General features: G+C 38.0%; 1 protein-coding gene across 3 annotated transcripts in view; it reads left to right on the top strand.

Moving 5' to 3' along the window:
* DCLK1 (doublecortin like kinase 1) overlaps nt 1–19,765 on the top strand; it is a 184,558-nt gene that overhangs the window by 91,477 nt on the left and 73,316 nt on the right. For all 3 annotated transcript variants that reach the window (XM_039327307.1, XM_039327305.1, XM_039327304.1), the window contains exon 5: nt 19,524–19,640. In XM_039327307.1, the coding sequence (XP_039183241.1) occupies nt 19,524–19,640 (117 nt within the window). The remainder of the gene's footprint in view (nt 1–19,523; nt 19,641–19,765) is intronic.

Consider the following 19,765-nt stretch of genomic DNA (forward strand, 5'->3'; position numbering starts at 1 on the left):
CCCTGAAATCCAAAACAGCGATGATCCAGCAGCATCAAGAAAGAAGGAGGATGGGACCGGCTTGCCCTGTGACGACAGTCCATCAACGGAAACAACAGAGCGCCAATCAAAACGCCCAAGAGAATATAGAGATCGAGAGCAGTGTGAATGGGAGGGAAATGCAAATAAGGGTAGAACATGATAGAAACTGTAAAAAAGATCACTGTGTTGATGGAGGGAGGGATACAAAGGAACCAGGCATACGTATTCAAAAAAGGAGGGCACACAAGGGCTTGTATGAGGAGGAAGGAGATATTCAAGGGATTCAGTCTGACGTGGAGTCCGAGAACATTGATAATGGGGTGAAAGAGCAAGTAGATGTCAGACAGAATGGCAACGACAGAAACAGAGTTTATGCAGCCAAAGAGAGGGAAATGGAAAGCAAGGGATGGGGAGAAAGGCTGAGAGTGCGCCCCCATAGAATGAGGGATGACAATTGGGGAGCAAGTAAAGATCAGAAGAAGGAGGAAGGTAGGAGACACGGAGGTGTGAAGAGGGAACAACTTAGAGATACAAATGACCAAAAAAGGGGAGGAGAGAACCTCCCTAATTCAAGACAGTGGGAGGTAGAGGGGAATAATGACACACCCATAAGCAGTAAAAGCAAGAAAAGAGGAGTCATCAGTATGGAAGCCATAATTAAAAAGCAGTTAAATCAATTAGGACCTACCACAAGATCTAAGAGCCGTGTGCAAATGACGGCTCACCTATAAAGGCACTCTCCCACAGACCAGCATTAACCCTGACGATGTCAGAAATATCTGACGAAAGCTTGGTGATCGGTGATGGTATTAAACTTTTATAGTTTATTATATTCCTGGTGTTCACATTTTATTGGTAATTGACTATGGATTCACCCAGGAATCACATTTTTATTTTCACTATTCTTATTAATATATATATATATATATATATATATATATATATATATATATATATATATATATATATATATATATTGCTTTAATTCTAAAATGTCTCAGCAATATCTGGATATTTAAAAAATCACACTAATAATTAAAAACATCAAAAATTTATGTGCTCAAATTTAGAGCTGAGTTTGTTTCATGCATCCGTTTAAAGGGCCCACTGTACAGGTACTGGTGATCAGAGCTTTACTAAAATAAATTCTACTTCTGAGCCATCTGTGGAGGTCCTTCAGAAAAGCAGATTATCACTGTACTTTCCGTTCAAAAGACAATGTCAGATAAATGCAGAATATGATCTTCCACTTAAAATGTTATAAATCTGAGAACAATGAGATTGGATTTTTTAACTGAATGGAAATGTTTGATCATACAGCAAACGACTTCAATTTTAAGCTAATAGAATAACTGCCATGAAAGAGTCTCAAATATTAATGCTGATCTTGCTCAACATTTAAAGTTACTTGTAGGAAGTGTAAATAATTGCTGAGTAGAGATGCTTTAAATAGGTAAATCCCAATTGCAGAGTTTTGTTAACTTTCAGTGGTATTATCAAGCTGAATTATTCTGGTTTCATCTGAAACAATTATTATTTTTTCAGCTCTTTAACATACATCATCAGATTTCTGATTTAACCCTTTGAAAAGTTTGATTCAAGTTATGCACTAGATTTATCTGTATTAATCTGCTCATTCCATATTTGCATATTATGGGAAAGAATTTGAACCCTCTTGGGTCCAGATTATATTCAGCTAAAATTGTCACAGTTCTGCAAGCTGCTGCCCCTCAAAAAGAACAGATATTTATTTTCTCTCTCTTCAGTTTGGGACCTATAATTAACCAAATGAAAAACATTGCAAAGCAGTAACTTAAACAAAAAAAATTCCTGCATGTAAAACAAGCTGTGAAACAATTAAAAGATAAGCAGATGAATACTTGATTTGGAATTGATCCATTTTATAAATTTGGTGCATCTTTCTATTGACTAGAGTCAATAGAGTTTATTACTCTGTGGAAATAATTGTATTCGGTACAGTATAGTAAAGTACAATTAGAGCATAATCCTTCATTAGTAAGACCAATTCAGATACTTATTTAAATCAGGTAATTTCTCTAGGGATGAATCCTAAACTTGGGTAGCAGTTTTGATGTACTACTGTAATCCCAGCTAAAAGTTTGCAATTAATTTTATTAATTGCCAATTTTATTAATTCATTAATTTTTAGTTTACTACAAAACTTTCTATGCTTTCCTTTCAGATTTAAATATTCTCTTTATAGCACATGATTTTATATATGCTCCAATATTAAAATTTACTTCAATTTTTGATACAAATCTAATGATATGAGAAATGGATATCTGAATTAAATGTCTGACAAAAATAAAGAAAAATGAATAAATGAACCAGTGTTTTGAGAGGACTATGTCATTTTAAAGTTTTAAGGCTGAAATAATTTATTCTTAAGTATTTATTTATTTAAAATATTAATATAGCCATATTTTTCAGACAATTCTGGGAGGCTCCAAAATGTTAAGTATTTAAGTACAACATTACCAATTTTTTAAAAAATTGCTCTTTTAAAACCTAAATATCTTTGAAAATTCATAAGATCCAGGTTACTACATATGGTTGTCAACTGACCAGAAAACATAATTTGCATATTTTCACAAAACCTGACTGATTGTGATTGACTGGTTGATTTAGTTTGGCTGATTTTGGGAATTTTTGGAGTCATTTATAGATGTATAATGAATTAATGTAGTTTCTATTTCTTTCTTGTATATGCACTTTATACTTTTAAAGCTGGATAATATAAGTGATTCTAGAACCTTAATGTTGGATTCTAGTTTCAACTTGCTCTGAACTTCAACTTTTATATCAGAAATCTCCATATTTTAAAAGACTCAAAACCTTTATTTAGAAAGAATTAGTCATAACTGAAGTCATGGAGATAAGCTGATCACTCAAAGCAGTTCCCACTGATTTCGTAACTCAAACATTTTCTAGGTCAGAATGTAGAACTCATTAATTGAAATTTGGGGTGAATTCCAGGTTTCTCTGACATCTTCTACACAGAAAAAATATTCACTATAACAAATGTAGCTATTAGCTTGAATATGCTTTCAAAACCAATGATTTTATGAAGTGTTTTTAAGTATATGCCCATTTATACATTGTAAATATTACTGTTTTTTCTTAAAGACCAAAGGATTATAATTTATTAGCCTATAATGCTTCAGTAAGTAGAACATTTATATAAACATAAATATAAAGTTCAAGGTTGCATGATTCAACTCCCAGACAATTGTACCTGTATGACTGAGAATTTTCTTTGACATATTGTCACACATTTAGAGAAGAAACCCTCTTCTCTAAATAAATACCCCTAGGAATGCCAAGAGTGGTACGTTCCAACACCTCTCCACCTACTTAAATTCTCCTAACTAACTTGTTCACACGGAAGAAGTTGCTTGGATGAAACATTTCAAACCAACAAGAAAATAAGTCCAGTTGTCATGATTCATCTTCTAGACACTTCTACATGAATGACTGAAATTCTTCAACATTTGTGTAAACAGTTTTTTTTAACCTATGAACCTTGGTTGGATCCATTGTAATCAGTGAGACTAATCAAGTCCTGTTGATTGAAAATCATCTAATTCAAATATAGAGATCTCGCGTGGTATAGTGAAGGGGTAGGCAACCTAAAACTCTCAAAGAGCCACTTGGACCCGTTTCCCACCGAAAAGAAAACACTGGGAGCCGCAAAACCCTTTTGATATCTAAAATGAAGATAACACTGCATATATCCTTTTTTACATATATATCATAAAGGTAAAAAAGGATATATGCAGTGTTATCTTCATTTTAGATGTCAAAAGGGTCTCTCTCTCTCCCTCCCTCTCTCTCTCTCTGTCTCTCTCTCTTTCTCTCTCTCTCTCTCTCTCTCTCTCCCCACCCCCTCTCTCCGATCTTCTCCTCACCTGGCAAGCTACTTCAAGCTGTTCTCCAACAAGCTCAGGGTAGGCAACCTCGGCTCTTTTATGACTCATGGACTTCAACTCCCAGAATTCCTGAGTCAGCATAGCTGGGCTAGCTAGCTCTCTCCTGCCCTTCCTGCTTCCTGCAGAGACGCAGCAAAGGGAGGAGCCCCGACCAAAAAGCTTTTCAGTTTGTCAGGGAACACTGTGAGTCCATTCTCTTTTACACACACACACACACACAGAGAGAGAGAGAGAGAGAGAGAGACAGAGACAGAGACAGAGACAGAGGCAGGGAAGCGCAAGTGCCTCTCTCTGTCTCTGTCTGCAAATGGCAGAGGAGGCTGGGAGCCACAGGGGAAGGCTCAAAGAGCTGCATGCAGCTCCGGAGCCGCAGGTTGCCAACCTGTGGTATAGTGGTTAAGGCATCAGGCTACAAATCGTGAGATGGCGAGTTCTAGTCCATTTTGGATACTGAGCCAGCTGGGTAACCCCTTGGGCCAATCACTTGTTCTCACTCCTAAGAAGGAAGCAATGGCAAGTTAGTTCTGGAATTCTTACCAAGAAAATTACAGGGATTTATCCAGCCAGTCTCTGAGAATTTGACACAATTGAGTGGGGGAAAAATTAAATATAGTTAAGTCTGGAATCATTCCTGCAACAAGTGTTACAAATCCAGATAAACAACAGGTCGTACCAAAGAAAAAACAGAAATACCTTATCTTATCTGTGTCTAGTGGTTATCCGAGTTTTTGCAACCCAGTTTGTTAGTCCTATCCATAACTTAATATTCATAAAAGTAGCATTAGTTTTAAGAATTTTTCTGTTGGCACTAAACAATGATAGTGTGTCCAAAAACATAAAAATGCTATATATTTTAATTGAAACCCTTCTTTTAAAAATGCTTAAAACGTGGAGAAAGTATGCCATATTTCATAGCAGCTGAAAACCAAGTTGTGCATTCCTAAGCAATCTATTTCTTATTGCCCTTCAGACACTGAAAAATTATTGCTCTATTATAGATGACATCCCAACAGTAGCAGAAATGGCATCCTAATGCTTACAATTAAATGATTTTTCAATAACAGAGAACATTTTTGATCTTCTCAGTGGTTTATCTTTATAGCTCATATGTTTTAGAACCAAGAATCTGTCTTCATCTGTGAGAAATCAGTTTTCAATATCCTTGAGGCAATTCCAAAAATTAATCCCTGTCACAGAAAAAAGCAGGAGATGCTTGAGGATTAGGTTTAGGTTTTAACTTAGCAGATGCCCAGTGACAGGTTCTGATCCATGTTTACAAATATTGTAAGTGGTTTTTTTTGTTCTCCTGTTCTCCATAGAAGGAGGGTGGTGACGGAGGAAATCAAATCTGCATTCAGTTTCCCTACCAAGATTTCATTCCATTTATTTACATTAGATGGTTTATTTAAAAATGGTTATAATACTAATTGTGAAGAGAACAGTTCAGAGGAAATTTCAGTATTGTGTCTTTGTGCGCATTCTAGGGAATTATAAAGTCTTCCTCTCTAATGTTGCCGTTCTCATTATTTTTATGTTACTGGTGAACCCTATTTTAATCTTCGTGTCTTCTCTATCTGTTGCCTGTACTAAATATTTAATCTTTTAATAGGTAATATTTTTCAGTGATTTTACGCAAATGTATATTTCTTATAAAGTCAGCAGTATAAGAACATAGAATGTTGCATATTTTGCAGTAGTCTATCCTATATAAATCCTAAACTGCTGTGCAAGAAATATTTATTATTTGTAGTTGTTTTCATAAATATGACTGCATGCACCTCTAAAATAGTCCTTTATCTCCCTCTGGTAAGAAAGATTTGAACAAGCTTTACAGAAGTAAAAGCCAGACAAGAGCCGGGTAGCAACTGACAGCTGGTTCCAGGATAAATAAGATTAATTAAATGGGGACATAAGGACATACTAAAGTTATAGTCAAAACCAAATTAGTAAAAAAAGTCCAATTTAAGAAAGAATTGAGTTTTTGTTCAGCCAAAGAGGTTTTAAACATAAAATAATCAAGAGAAAAATCAAGAGAAAAGTGAAAGTTTGGAAGGACAAAGCAAGGCAAGATTTTAACAGGCCATTAAAGTGATAAGTTGGTTAGATATCTAGAAAATCAGTAATACCAAGTAATTACCTGTACATTATTCATTGGTAATGGCAGAGAAGTATGTGAAATTGACTTACAGATAGTCCCAAAGGTGCTTTTTTTCCTTAAAAGGCAACTAGACTTTCTTGTGTTTTTTTCCTTTGAAAACATTTCACTTATCATCTTAGAAGCTTTCTCAGTTCTAAATAACTGGTGGGGAAGGAGGAATTTATATTCTTTGTACTCATTTGATCATTAGCATTGTGAAAGTCATTGAGGCCACTTGGGGGTTTATCTATATCCTCAGAGTCATCTGAATCAGAGTTCAAATGGGTGAAGAACCTTTTGGGGACTGGATTGTTAGGTTCCACTACATCAGACATGTCAAACTCGCGATGTCACGTGACATTGCGCAACATATTGCCGGTTTTGCCATTGCCGGCAATGGGGTGGGCGCGGCTTCCACGTGACACATCCGGCCCATGAGGCAGAAGTTTGACACCCCTGCACTGCATGCTTGCTTGTGATCTTATTTCAGCTTTCCTTTGTTTTGCACATCTGCAAAGATCGTAAATGCAAGACCCATACCGTAGTTATTTTTTCATAATCATCACAATTGTGAGTGGCTCTTAAATGAGTTAGTTACTGAATGAGAATTACTGTATAATAAGTCAATGTATTAACTGTTTTACAAATTAAGCCAAAATTTGATAGGTTTGACTATCTTGAGCAATCACTATATTTGCAAAGCATTGCTAAATATGACTTGCCATGATGTCCAAGCCAACCTATGTACTATTTATTTTGATTGGCAATAGACTTTTTGATGTGCTACCATCAAAAGCACCTCTCAATGAAACTAACCTCTTCCTGCCATTTTTCAGGTGCAAATTCTGATTAGGAAAGGCTATTCGGGCAAAGTGATGATGGAAAGTCTCCATGCTGGTCCAACCAAGTCAAATTAAACCTGATCTTATGAGATCTTGATCTTCATTCTCTGGCTTTCCAGTAAGGCAACTAATAACAGTAAAAGAAAAGAAACAGTTATAAGTAAAATATGCAAAGATAAAAACAATACTAAGGGACTGGTGAAAGAAACTCTGACTCTTTTCCACTAGCAAGAGAGAAGGAACCAGATACATTTTCCAAGGAAACAAATTTCGTGACTTGATAAGTTGATAAATGTTCTTAGTGACAAAGAACTCACTGAAGCCTTTTCTGCAGGCTCTCAAATTAATTTAAGCTGAAGTTCACACTACAGTTCATTGGGGTATATATAGCAGGATTTATGTGTGTACATATAATATATACAGGGTCAGAGCGCAGAGGCAGCCAGCCACATAAAAACGGACTCCCAGATCCAGCATTTTATACCCTGACGATGTCAGTAGTGTGACCGACGAAAGCTTGGGTTTGTAGAGTAAACATTTTTGTTTATGATTTTATCCTGGTAATCACCTTTATTTATTTCACATTATGTGTATATATATATGTCCTTAATACACGGGAGAAAACTCGAATAACCAAAGATCTACATACAAACACCCGTGAAAACCTCAGAAAACACACACACATACACAAACATACACACACACACACACACACACACAAACACATATATATGGCGTTTTTAATTAAACTTTTTATAGTTTTAACTTCCTTGGTGCTCACTTTTATTTCAAAGGGCAGTGACCATTTTACTTCTTACTTCTCTGTGTTGAGTAGAGTTATATCTCTATTATATAAATATAAAATATATAAATACAAAAATAAATAGTTCTTGATTTTTTTTAAAAAAATTGTACCTACAGCAGTGCTAACAAGGAGAAACAATACAGGGACAAATATATGTATACTGCATATATGTATGCACATTCTCTCTGTATCTGTATATATTACTATTTTACATAAGGCCATCAAAATGTTGGAAATAATGGCAGGGAATAAGCCAGTGTCATCCCTACAAGATAGACCATATCACAAAAGAGATGCCACATTACTTTTATTAGAATATTATGAGGCGGAATATACTTCCCCTCATCTCTCTCTTATTTTCTTTAGACTTAGGATGGTGTTTGAGACATTTTCTTAAATATCTCTTTATATGAGCTTAAGTTATGTTGATCTGCTTCCTGCATTGATAATAATTCTTCCTTCTCTCTATCAAGGACCTCTTCTATACTTTCTACCACAAGTATAGTGGAAGAATAGAGGTCTTTCCTATCCTCTCCCCAAAATCATCTGAGTTTTATATAGCCTGCCCATGCTCTTAATTTGCTTTATAGTGTTTTTACTACCACTTTCCTCTTTCAGGAATGCTTAACCTCACCTTGTGAAATGGGTAGAAATCCCACAATCTACCCTTACAAATAAAAGAAATTCATAGAATTTTTAATGCCACCTCCTGGAACTAATAACATGAGCTTGAGGTTTTTGATAGGAAGAAAAATTATTTCCCACCCGAATCAGAAATCTTAATTATGTTAAAATAAGAAAACAGAATATATAAAACTTTCTCTTCAACTTTAAATATTCTTCTGTGACAACAATATTGGCTAAATTAAATTCTCTGTAGCACTTCTAAAATAACATTCAGTGTATTCAGAATTCTTCACAGAATGGGACAATATAGTTGAGCTTTCTATTTGATAGCTTATTGCTCTGATTTGAAAATACTCTTATGTTTAATATCTCCTTTGTCCTAGACCAGGGGTATCAAACTCAATTTCATTGAGGGCTGCATCAGCATTGTGGTTGCCCTCAGGGGGCCGGGTGGGTGTGGGCAGGGTGGGTGTGGATGGAGTGGGTGTGGCATACTGGGTTGGCATGGCCAGCTCTACATCGTTCGCGTCAAAGGTGCCTGTGAGGGCCTGGGCAGGAGTGGGACAGATCTGAGGGTCTCTGGCAGAAGGGGGTGGGACCAGGGCAAGCACCAAGGTATGGTCCATTTCTTCAGTCCTCACAAAGGATGACACGCCCCCAGCATGCACCCAGGGGGCAGGGTTGACACAGCAGGGACCGATCCCTTGCTGTTTCTAGACGGCCTTGTGGAGCTAAGACTGAATACATTTCAGCATAGATGGCCACCACAAAATTGTACATTGGCTCCCAGCCAGCCTGGGCCAGGGCCAAGGCAGCAGGGGCTGTTCCCTCACTGTTTCCAGGATGGCTTCACAGGCCACATGAAACCACTTTGCAGGCCGCAACCGGCCCCCAGGCCTTGTGTTTAACATGTCTGTCCTAGACTGCCCCATATAGTTGGAATTTCCTCAGAGAACTTAGTTGAAAGGGGATGGGTATGGGGGCAATTGCCAGAGTCTGTGGGGACAGAAGCCTCCATGCAAGTATGATTCATTATTTGAAATGATCAGATTATTATTTTTTTGAACAGGGTTATTGGCTAACAAATTAGAATAAAAGTATCAAAAATTATTTCAGTATTTTGGGTTCCTCTAACCACCCACCCACTTCATTTATTGAGCTTTGGTGTTCTTGTTTGACCTGAATAGGAAACTAATATATAGCTTATTAAGTTAGTTTCCAATCTTATTAAAGGGTCTGGGAAATGAATTAAATTTCTACCAGCTAAATTTCCTGTTACATTAAAGTTGAAAAATTTGTACCAATCCTATACTTTCAAGGTGGAAACATATAATATTATACAAAGGACTTACAACTGAGCTAAAAAAACACTCTTTTATTCCCATGTGGTTTTTTTGTCAGACTGGACCAGACCATCCAGAATTTGGATTCGTTGGAGATGGATACTGATGATTTTTTAAAATGCCCAAACTTCTCTTCCCTTAAAACTAAAATACTTTACATTTCTCTTATATAATAAGCAAATGGAAGAATGCTTCTAAACTATCCATAATATTAAAATATAGTATTGGAAATTGGTTGAAACTTTTGTAAATATTGTCATAGCATTTCATCTTTATATGTTTCCATTTCAAATTGTGAAGGACAAAGAACTTTCTCCAAATTGTAATTGATTAAAAATAAATTACTTTTCCCAGTGCTGCAATCAAGACTATCATTATCTATTCACTCTGTAGAATGGAGTCTTGGAAGGAGAATGTCATTAATGATTTCATATCTGAATTTGCTGCCAAGAAAAATAAGAAAAGGAACATTTCATGTTTTAGCTTGAATAAAGTAAAATTAGGGCAATGTTATTTACCAGGACCTGCTAAAAAGTGGCAGAATACTATGCAAACTCTCCAATTTTAGAGTGCCTTGGTGTTCTTCCTTAGGCAATAAAAAAGAAAGAGAGAAAAAGACAAGTAAGTTTAGGTTTAATAACCAAAAAAATAGTCCACATTGGGCTTGTGAGTATAAACTTTGTTTATATTAGATTAGCAAACAGTGAAAGAATGACTATTGGCAGGTATCCTATACTTTGCATGGGAAATAGTATATTTATGTATTTTAATTTTAATGTGCTGAATTTTAATATACTCTTTTGTATATTGTGATATCAATATAGATATTTCAAAGATTATGTACATCATTTGAATTTTTACCCAATGGAGAAAAATTGTGTTGGCACAAAATGTGATGCGAAGAAATTTTCAGGAATGGGCCTCAAATGAATATATATTGTTGTTATTATTATTATTATTTAAAAAAAACTGTGCAGAAGGAAGCCATAGAGGACATTCTGGCCATTTTAAATATCCCAAGAGTTGCCCCTCTTCAGGTCTTTCTTCAGATCCAAGTTTTAGTTGTTTTTTCAAGTTCTTCATTCTGCTATATGTCACTGAATGTATAATTAAAAACTAATTAAGAACATTCCTGGCTTCCGGTTCCGGTTTGCGGCATCTCTAGTCGCACGGGGAGACTCGTCTCCTCATCGACTTGCTTTCTCTCCACCGGTCGACTCTTATATGGGTCGAAAGTCGCCCTGGATGGTGCGACTTCCATTGAAGAGGCTTCGGCTCGGCTGCGGAGGAGCGGCAGCTCCTCCAGCTGTCGGGGCGATCTCTGAGGGCCGACGGAGAAGAAGATCGGCCAGGCCGATCACCCTGCTGCTTCAAACTGCAAGTCAAGAACATCTAAGCTGTAAAAGCCCCCGTGGTGAATCTGGGTGATATTTTTCCTTGTTACTCTCTCTACTTGACTTTGTTTTTTTGCCTGTAAGAGCCTTGTTGGAATTATTTTCCTGGCTAGAGAAAGCAGCTTTTATGTTTTTGGGAAAGAAGACGTTGTACAAGATTAAATTTTACTTTCATATTTTTGGGGATAGAGAAAACTCTCTCCTTTTTGTTCTGCTAAGAACTGTACTATCACCTGGTGTTGGAAGATTATTTCTTCTTTCACACTATACCTTTAAAGATAGAAACAAGGCAATGCTGTCTGGAAAAGACTCTTAACTTACTGAGGACATCTAGTGGCGAAACTTTAATATTGCATCTTTTGGTTACTTTCTGAAGTTAGACCAGATCTGACCTTCAAATTATTTTTGGGAAAAGATAAGCTGAGCTGTGGGAATTGTGGAGGTGGATATTGACTAACTCTTACCAAATACAGCCTCCACAAACAAAACAAAAAAGAGACTTTTTCAATTTCTCCATTTCTCAAAATGGAGAAATTGCATTCACAATTAAACTATAAGCTTATACTGGAAAAGATACATGAGGCCACTACAGAAATTTGTTCCATATTGAAAGAATCTACTTCAGAACTAAGATCCAGAAATTTTACTTCAAACATTCAAATGGATGCCCAGACTACACCTGACTATTTTACAAACCAAATTATATTAGAAGAGGAATTAACTGAGATAAAAGAGGAACTTATTTTACCCTACAAAACTCTCATGTGTAACTTTGAGGAACAGAAGAAGCAAAGATTGAAATTTGAAACTACAAAGCAATGATATTTTAAGGAGGAGAAAAACAGATGCTTGATGCAGAGGATGGGACTCCTATTTCTTCAAAGGCCATTCCAAGCAATAAAAATAGACTCATTGATTGAAAGGAAAGCATGTTCATGGAAACATGTCTGGCAAAGGAAAAAAGTCAGAATTAGACTTAAAAGAGAAATATAAAACTATGTAATGGATTAAAAGGCAATACTGGATTTATGGACTGTTTTAAGGATTAAGATTTAGAATTAGAAGCAAGTAAATATATATAGATACAGGAGCGTGATTATTAGAATAGATATTTTAAATAGATTAAGAATGTATTAGATTGTACTTATGTAGCGTTTGGGAAATATATGAAAATCATTATGTATTGGAATTGAAAAAACGATGACTGTTTAGATTGGGATGCTTTCAATAATTTATGGAGTGTTTTAAATTACTAGGATGGATTTTTTGTATGACAACAAAGACATGATAAGTCATGATAAGTAATTGGAGAAAATTTGAATTTTGTTTGATGGATTTGAATGAATTAAGGTTTAATATTATCTTGTTATTTTAAAGAGATGGATTGACTTTGGGATTACATATATATAGGGCTGATCAATATTTTATTGCTATTAGGATATCTATTGCGTAGTGGAAGAAGAAATAAATGAGATTGGTGATAAAATGTGGGATGTGAGAGATTAAGAATTAGAATTGATAATTTCTTGTTTTAAATTTAAATTATTGTAATTGTGAACTGATAAAGTAATAATACAGGTTCAATAGTAATAGAAACTTAAAATAGAAATGGAATATTTAAATGTATCATGTTAATTGAGGGGAATAGAGAGGGGATAGTGAAATCTATTGAGTTGTGTTGTTTATATATGTTTTTACTTTTTAATGTTTGACCACCCAACCAACACAGTGGGTCCTGAGTACTTTATCTTAAGAATTTAAAAAAAAAACAGTAAAATGTGTTAAAAAAAGAACATTCCTTATAGCCTATAAAACATGTTATACATATCTAGCTTAGGCAATTTTATGTTAAACAAAGAAATATTGGGTCACAAAATTATACAAAAGTTGAAATATATAATAATGATGATGATGATGATGATGATGATAAAGTTGGAAGGCACCTTGGAGGTCATTTAGTCCAACCCCCTGCTCAGGCAGTAAACCCTATAACATTTTGGACAAATGGCTGTCCAGTTTCTTCTTAAAAACTTCCAGTGTTGGAGCATTCACCGGTTCTGGAGGCAGGTTGTTCCACTGGTTAATTGTTCTAACTGTCAGGAAGTTTCTCCTTAGTTCTAGGTTGCTCCTCTCTTTGGTTAGTTTCTACCCGTTGCTTCTTGTCCTGCCTTCAGGTGCTTTGGAAAATAGCTTGACTCCCTCTTCTTTGTGGCAGCCCCTGAGATATCGGAATACTGCTATCATGTCCCCCCTTGTCCTTCTCTTCGTTAAACTAGACATACCCAATTCCAGCAACTGTTCCTTATATGTTTTAGCCTCCAGTCCCCTAATCATACTTGTTGCTCTTCTCTGTACTCTTTCTAGAGTCTCAACATCTTTTTTACATGGTGGTGACCAAAACTGGATGCAGTATTCCAAGTGTGGCCTTAACAAGGCATTGTAAACTGGTATTAATACTTCACGTGATCTTGATTCTATCCCTCTTAATGCAACCTAGCACTGTGTTGGCTTTTTGGCAGCTGCAGCACACTGCTGGCTCATATTTAAATGATTGTCCACTAGGACTCCAAGATCCCTCTCACAGTTACTACTATTGAGCAAGGTACCCCCTATACTATACCTGTACATTTGGTTTTTCTTGCCTAATTGTAGAACCTTACTTTTTTCACCATTGAAATTTCATTTTGTTAGATAGCGCCCAGTGTTCAAGTCTGTCCAGATCCTCCTGTATCCCAAGCCTGTCTTCTGGAGTGTTGGCTATTCCTGCCAGCTTGGTTTTGTCTGCAAATTTGATGAGTTCTCCATCTATCCCCTCATCCAGATCATCAATGAAGATGTTGAAGAGCACTGGGCCCAGAACAGAGCCCTGGAGCACCCCACTACACACTTCCCTCCATGTAGATGCAGTTCCATTGAGGACCACACGTTGAGTATGGCCAGTGAGCCAGCTATTATACAAAAGCTGAAATATATCGTTCAAGAACTTCAGAAACCAGGCTGCCTTTTGTGATGCTTAGAAAATTACAAAAGGCAATAAAATTATTGGTGTTTTCTTAAAGTTTTTCCCTTAGGTGTTTCATCTAATCACCATGCCTTCTTGTTAGCTGGTTGAGCTTCTTCTACATAAATCTTGATTTCTGGATGTATTGTCTGTAAATTAAGATTGACTCCCAGTCTCTGCTTTTAGGAAAGACTTGGAAAGCATACCTTTTAACTTAGTCTTTTAAATTGCTTTTGGAGGCTTAACTGATACTGTAACATTATTAGGCATTTCTTTATTTCATTCTGCCTTTGTGGATTCTGCAAAAGGAAATACACAATTCTCATTTCTCAGTTTTGACAACTTTAAGATGTGTGCGCTTTAACTCCTTTCAACTTCATGCTGGCTAGAGGATTTTTGGGAGTTGAAGTCCACACATCTTTAAGTTGTCAAGGTTGAGAAACATTGATCTAAACAGACTCAGCTGTTTCTAGGCCAGGACAGGAAACAGGCACATCAGGAATTCCAGCAATGCTTTTTATTATTGAGATATAGAATAACAGAATCTGGAAAAATTATCAAAGTTCCTCTCCACTTCCAATTATACCAAACAAAAAATCAAGGTGATAGTTGCACATGTTTGTCAGTTGCGTATCCGACTGTTGTTGATGTTATAATAATGCCTTGGTAACTTGTTCTGAAGATAGCAGGGCACTTCAAAGATGAGTCATGATGTTCGAGGTCCAATTGAAGTTACCAATGTCTGGCAAAAGGCAGACATTTTGTTTTGTTTTGTCCTTTGTTTTGTTCTCAAGTCTTCTGTCTAGCATAATCCTAACATCAAATATCATCTGGCTTTTTGAGTACAGATAGTCTTCAACCTATGACCATAATTTAACCGAAATCTGGTTGTAAGTTATTATGGTTGTAATTAGAAACACCCCTGTGACTGGAAGTAGTATTTTGGATTTTTTTGTGGTGATCATTAAGCAAATGCTGTGATTATTAAGTGGACCCATTCATTTGAATGAATATTTTTTGACAGAAACTAGCAAAAATGCCAGAAACCAATGAAGAACATCAGGAATAATGATCATGTAAGTGCAGAGCACCCCAAAGGGTCATAAAGCTGACCTGCCCAACATGTGGCCATGCAGGGGGGAGGGGGTAATAGTGCAACAATTTACAATGCCTGGGAGGGGAGTACATAAAATGACCATCGTAACTCAAGGACTAGCTATATCTATAAGAAATCTCTTCCTCAGCAGCTTTCCTCTGCAGCACAGCCCTTTCCTAATAAATGCTACCCACAAGTTAACCATCTGTGCTCTGTGACTTTAATTCGTACCCTCAAACTTGCATGTGCTATTGCCTGAAATTAACAATTCTCCAACACTGGTAGTTTTTAAGAAGAGACTGGACAACCGTTTGTTTGAAATGGTATAGGGTTTCCTGCCTGAGCATGGGGTTGGACTAGATGACGTCCAATGTCCTTTCCAACTTTATCATCATCATCATCATCATCATCATCATCACCTTAACAAGCTACAAACTGAAGACATTTGCCTCCTAATCTCTAACACATTTCTGCATTTGAAAAATAAGTCTTTTTGATGCTGGAGAAAGTAATTTAATATACAGATAGGCATAAATACTTTGTTTCACTGTTTTTCATTGTGTTTTTTGTCACCAATGCCAAGAAAGTTAAATAGTTAGTGTGGCCTCCTTTTCAATTGTTCATGTTCTCCTTTGCCTGTTCAGTTCTCTGGAAACCCTAAGCCTGATGCCTCTCCAGTGAGAGAGGGGCTTTTGAGACTGAAGTCAACTCTTTGAGATATAGAAGGTTATGAAATAGACATAGCAGAGATTCTAAGAACAACAAAATCTTGATAACATGTCAGAGTTTCTCTCTGTTTCATCTTATAACAAACAAAATAAAGAAAGGATTATTTTGAGTTTCTTTGTTATACCTTCCTCTTTCTCAGACTAAATATTCTCAAAACCCTCCTTAACTGTTTGCTCATTCTTTGCCCATTCCCATGGTCAAGTCTGCACTCTTTCATAAAGGCTTGCCATAAAAAGCAAAACACAAAACCTGTAACAATTCAAAAATAAAATACCTAAAATGACAAAAATTTGGTGGTGTCATACCTCAAATGCCTTCCAGAAGAGAAATCCCAAAATAAAATAGATAGTTACGATCAGCTGGCAAAGAGATACTGCTGAAAAGCAATTTCATCAATAGCCTTAAGTGCCACTTCTTGTCAATGATAAACCAGTCCCGTCACCAACTAGATTATTGAGGAAATATACAAGCACCCACTGGAAACTAATTGAGTCCATAAGGGTAGACTATCTGAATGAATTTTTTCCTGTTGAAGGAATGGATGGTAATCAATTGCATTTGGACCAGAAACTGATTTGACACTAGTAAAGGAAAGATGATAATACCCTCCACAGTTAACAATTAAGGTCACTTTAATTGTCTAATTATTTGTCCATTTACTCATTTTATTTATTTAAATGATTTATATGACCACCCACAACTATGTCTCTGGATGGCATACGAATTTACCTTGATACTTAACTATTTAAACCTTGATGCTCCAAATCAAAACAATACACCCAATTAGGTATTATCAGCAGAGCTTACCTAACCATCTGGCCCAGTCATCTAAGGCAAGGTATTAAGGATGAATCACTGTCACAACCCTCTATTAAACATATCGTGCAAGATTGCCAATGATGTGCATTTTCTGGTTTCTTAGAGTATCTGCATGAAGCAACGCCAGAGGTGATTGCCCTGATAGCCGAATGGACATCATAGCCCCATAGAAGCTTTAATTATAATTACATGGAATGTGTATATAAGTTTACTTCTCTTCTGCCACATTCTCATCATATGCTAAATAAACAAACAAACAAACAAACTGTCACAGCCCTTACCTGGTGTAGATGTCAAGGGTTCAAAATGGAATCTGAACCACCTGAACCAGAGATCTTGTAAGGACCACACTCTGTATACCTGCCAAAAAGTAAACTTCATATTTTATAATTTTTTCAACTGACTCATTTGGATCCATTTCCCCAAATTGGTCCTCTATTGGACAAATATTTTATCACTACCTTCTATCAGCTTTCATGTGAACTTGATTTCTTTAAGTTTGTCAAAGATCCATTTTGCAGATGTGGCTTTCTGCACTTTTATAGACACAGAGTTGTTCCCAAGTGGGAGGGCAATTTTATTTCCTCATTGATTTTCATCATCTGTTATGAAAATCTAAAACAGTCTAGTCCTGCCTGAGATACACATTGTGAGTTTTATTGTGAGCGGCCATTCATCAAATTATGTAGGATAAATAAACATATTGTATTTTTCTTAAAATATTGTTTGATGGATATGCCAGGGGCTTGCATTACTTATATGTCCTTCTTGATATGGAAATAAATTTCAGAGACATCCTTTCAGATATACTTGGCTATACTTCACACATGACTGCAAAACTGAATGATGAAGTGGAGGACTAGAAGACACATTTATGTGCCTGTGTGCATTCATCTGCAGCAGAGTTGCTTCATTTTTAAGTTGAACCTTCTAGGATCCTTTAAAGAAAGTTTGAATTTTGATAATTATGCCAGCAATGTCATCTGGATTGAACAACAGAAGCCAGGAAAGTTATGGGCTTTGATTTCCATTCTTTTATAAAGGACAGCAAGGAATAATTTCAAGATCTTTTTTTCTATAAGTCAGCGGTTCTCAACCTGTGGGTCACGACCCTTTTGGGGGTTGAACGACACTTTCACAGGGGTCGCCTAAGACCATCGGAAAACACATATTTCCGATGGTCTTAGAAACCGAGACACCACTCCTCTATCCGGCCGCCACTGCCGCCCTCCTCCGGCTCTTCTGCCTCCAGGGTACTCTTCTCTTCCGACAGTGCCTGCTCCTGCTGCCGCAGCGCCATTGCGCACGCCCCTGACGCCACCCTGGGCTGGCTCAGTGGCCGGTCCAAGCCGGGTCTGGGCCACTGCTGGCGCTGCCTCTGGGCTGCTCCGCTGCTGCCGCCGCTGCCGGCTCAGCTAAGCTGCAATGCCGAGCCGGTCTCCACGCCTCCTGATTGTCCGGCCATCATCTGCGCCATGTGGGAGCCTCCCCTGCATTGCCCGGCCAGCCTCCCTCACCATTGGAGGCCACCTCGGCCCTCTGGCGCCCGGTGCAGCCATGGGCTGCCGGGCAGGAGCGGCTTCTTCCCAGCTCGCTGGGCTCCAGGCATCGGAAACAGCCAGGGGGCGGGGAAGAGGGCGAGGCAGCGGCGATGCTCACATGTGTGTTGAAGGCCAGCCGGCCAGGCTGGGAGGGGAGAAGCAGTGCCTTCCGAGCGGCAGCTGGCACTCCGGCCACGCCCCTCTTGTGTGTGATGGGCTGCGTGGCGTGGAAAGGGGCCCCACCCCACCGCTGCGATGGTGCTCAGGAGGCTGGAGTGGCGTGCAGATCCCGGGGGGCGGCTGGGAGAGGGTAAGAGGTGCCGGAATGAGGACGGGAGCCTCGGCCGCCCTCTCACACCCAAGGGATGGAGATGGAGATGGAAGGAAGGAAAGAAGGAAGGAAGATTGAAGGGGAAAGGAAGGAGATGGAGAAGGAAGGAGATTGAAGGGGGAAGGAAGGAAGGAAGGAAGGAAGGAAGGAAGGAAGGAAGGAAGGAAGGAAGGAGAGGGAGATTGAAGGGGAAGGGATAGAGTTGGAGATGGAAGGAAGGAAGGAAGATTGAAGGGGAAAGGAAGGGGATGGAGAAGGAAGGAGATTGAAGGGGGGAGGTGCTGCCAAGGACGCACAAGCAGCTCCGCACAATTGCCCAGGGAGGGGGGGAGGCTCTGGTGGAGAGCCTGGTGCAGAGCCAAGAGGCGGTATATCCGGGGCCTCGGAAGCTGCGTGTAGGATCCGCACGCCTCGGAGCCGCCGGCTGGCCTCTCACACCCGTCAACCTGGAGCCCCCCATCCTCATCCTTCCTTCCTTTCCCCTCAATCTCCTTCCTTCTCCATCTCCTTCCTTTCCCCTTCAGTCTTCCTTCCTTCCCCTTCCCTCCCTCCCAACATTTTTGAGCAAGGAAGAGTAAGCTTCTTCAGCGAGCATTGCTATATTGTTTTTGTGATTAATCACTATGCTTTAATTATGTTCAATTCGTAACAATGAAAATACACCCTGCATATCAGATATTTACATTACGATTCATAACAGTAGCAAAATTACAGTTATGAAGTAGCAACGAAAATAATTTTATGGTTGGGGGTCACCACAACATGAGGAACTGTATTAAAGGGTCGCGGCATTAGGAAGGTTGAGAACCATTGCTATAAGTCATATTGAGGCAGAAATAAGAATGCTGTTCAGCGTACTAATGGAATGCTATTTGTCTGACTTTCAGAATGTCGTGTAGTGAAATCTACTTCCTATACCAAAATAGCTTCAACACCACGTCGGAGCACCACTAAGAGTCCAGGTCCATCCCGACGAAGCAAATCTCCAGCATCCACCAGCTCAGGTAACATCCTGCATACAAACTTGACTAAGTAGCAGGTAACTCTTTGGCTATCATAATTATTTAAATGTGGTTAAATATATATACTTAGTAGTTGTCTCAAATATATTTCATTTTCAAAATGGAGA

This window comes from Crotalus tigris, unplaced genomic scaffold (assembly GCF_016545835.1).
Source record: "Crotalus tigris isolate CLP2741 ecotype Arizona unplaced genomic scaffold, ASM1654583v1 scf7180000024359.8030256, whole genome shotgun sequence".
NCBI lineage: Eukaryota > Metazoa > Chordata > Lepidosauria > Squamata > Viperidae > Crotalus > Crotalus tigris.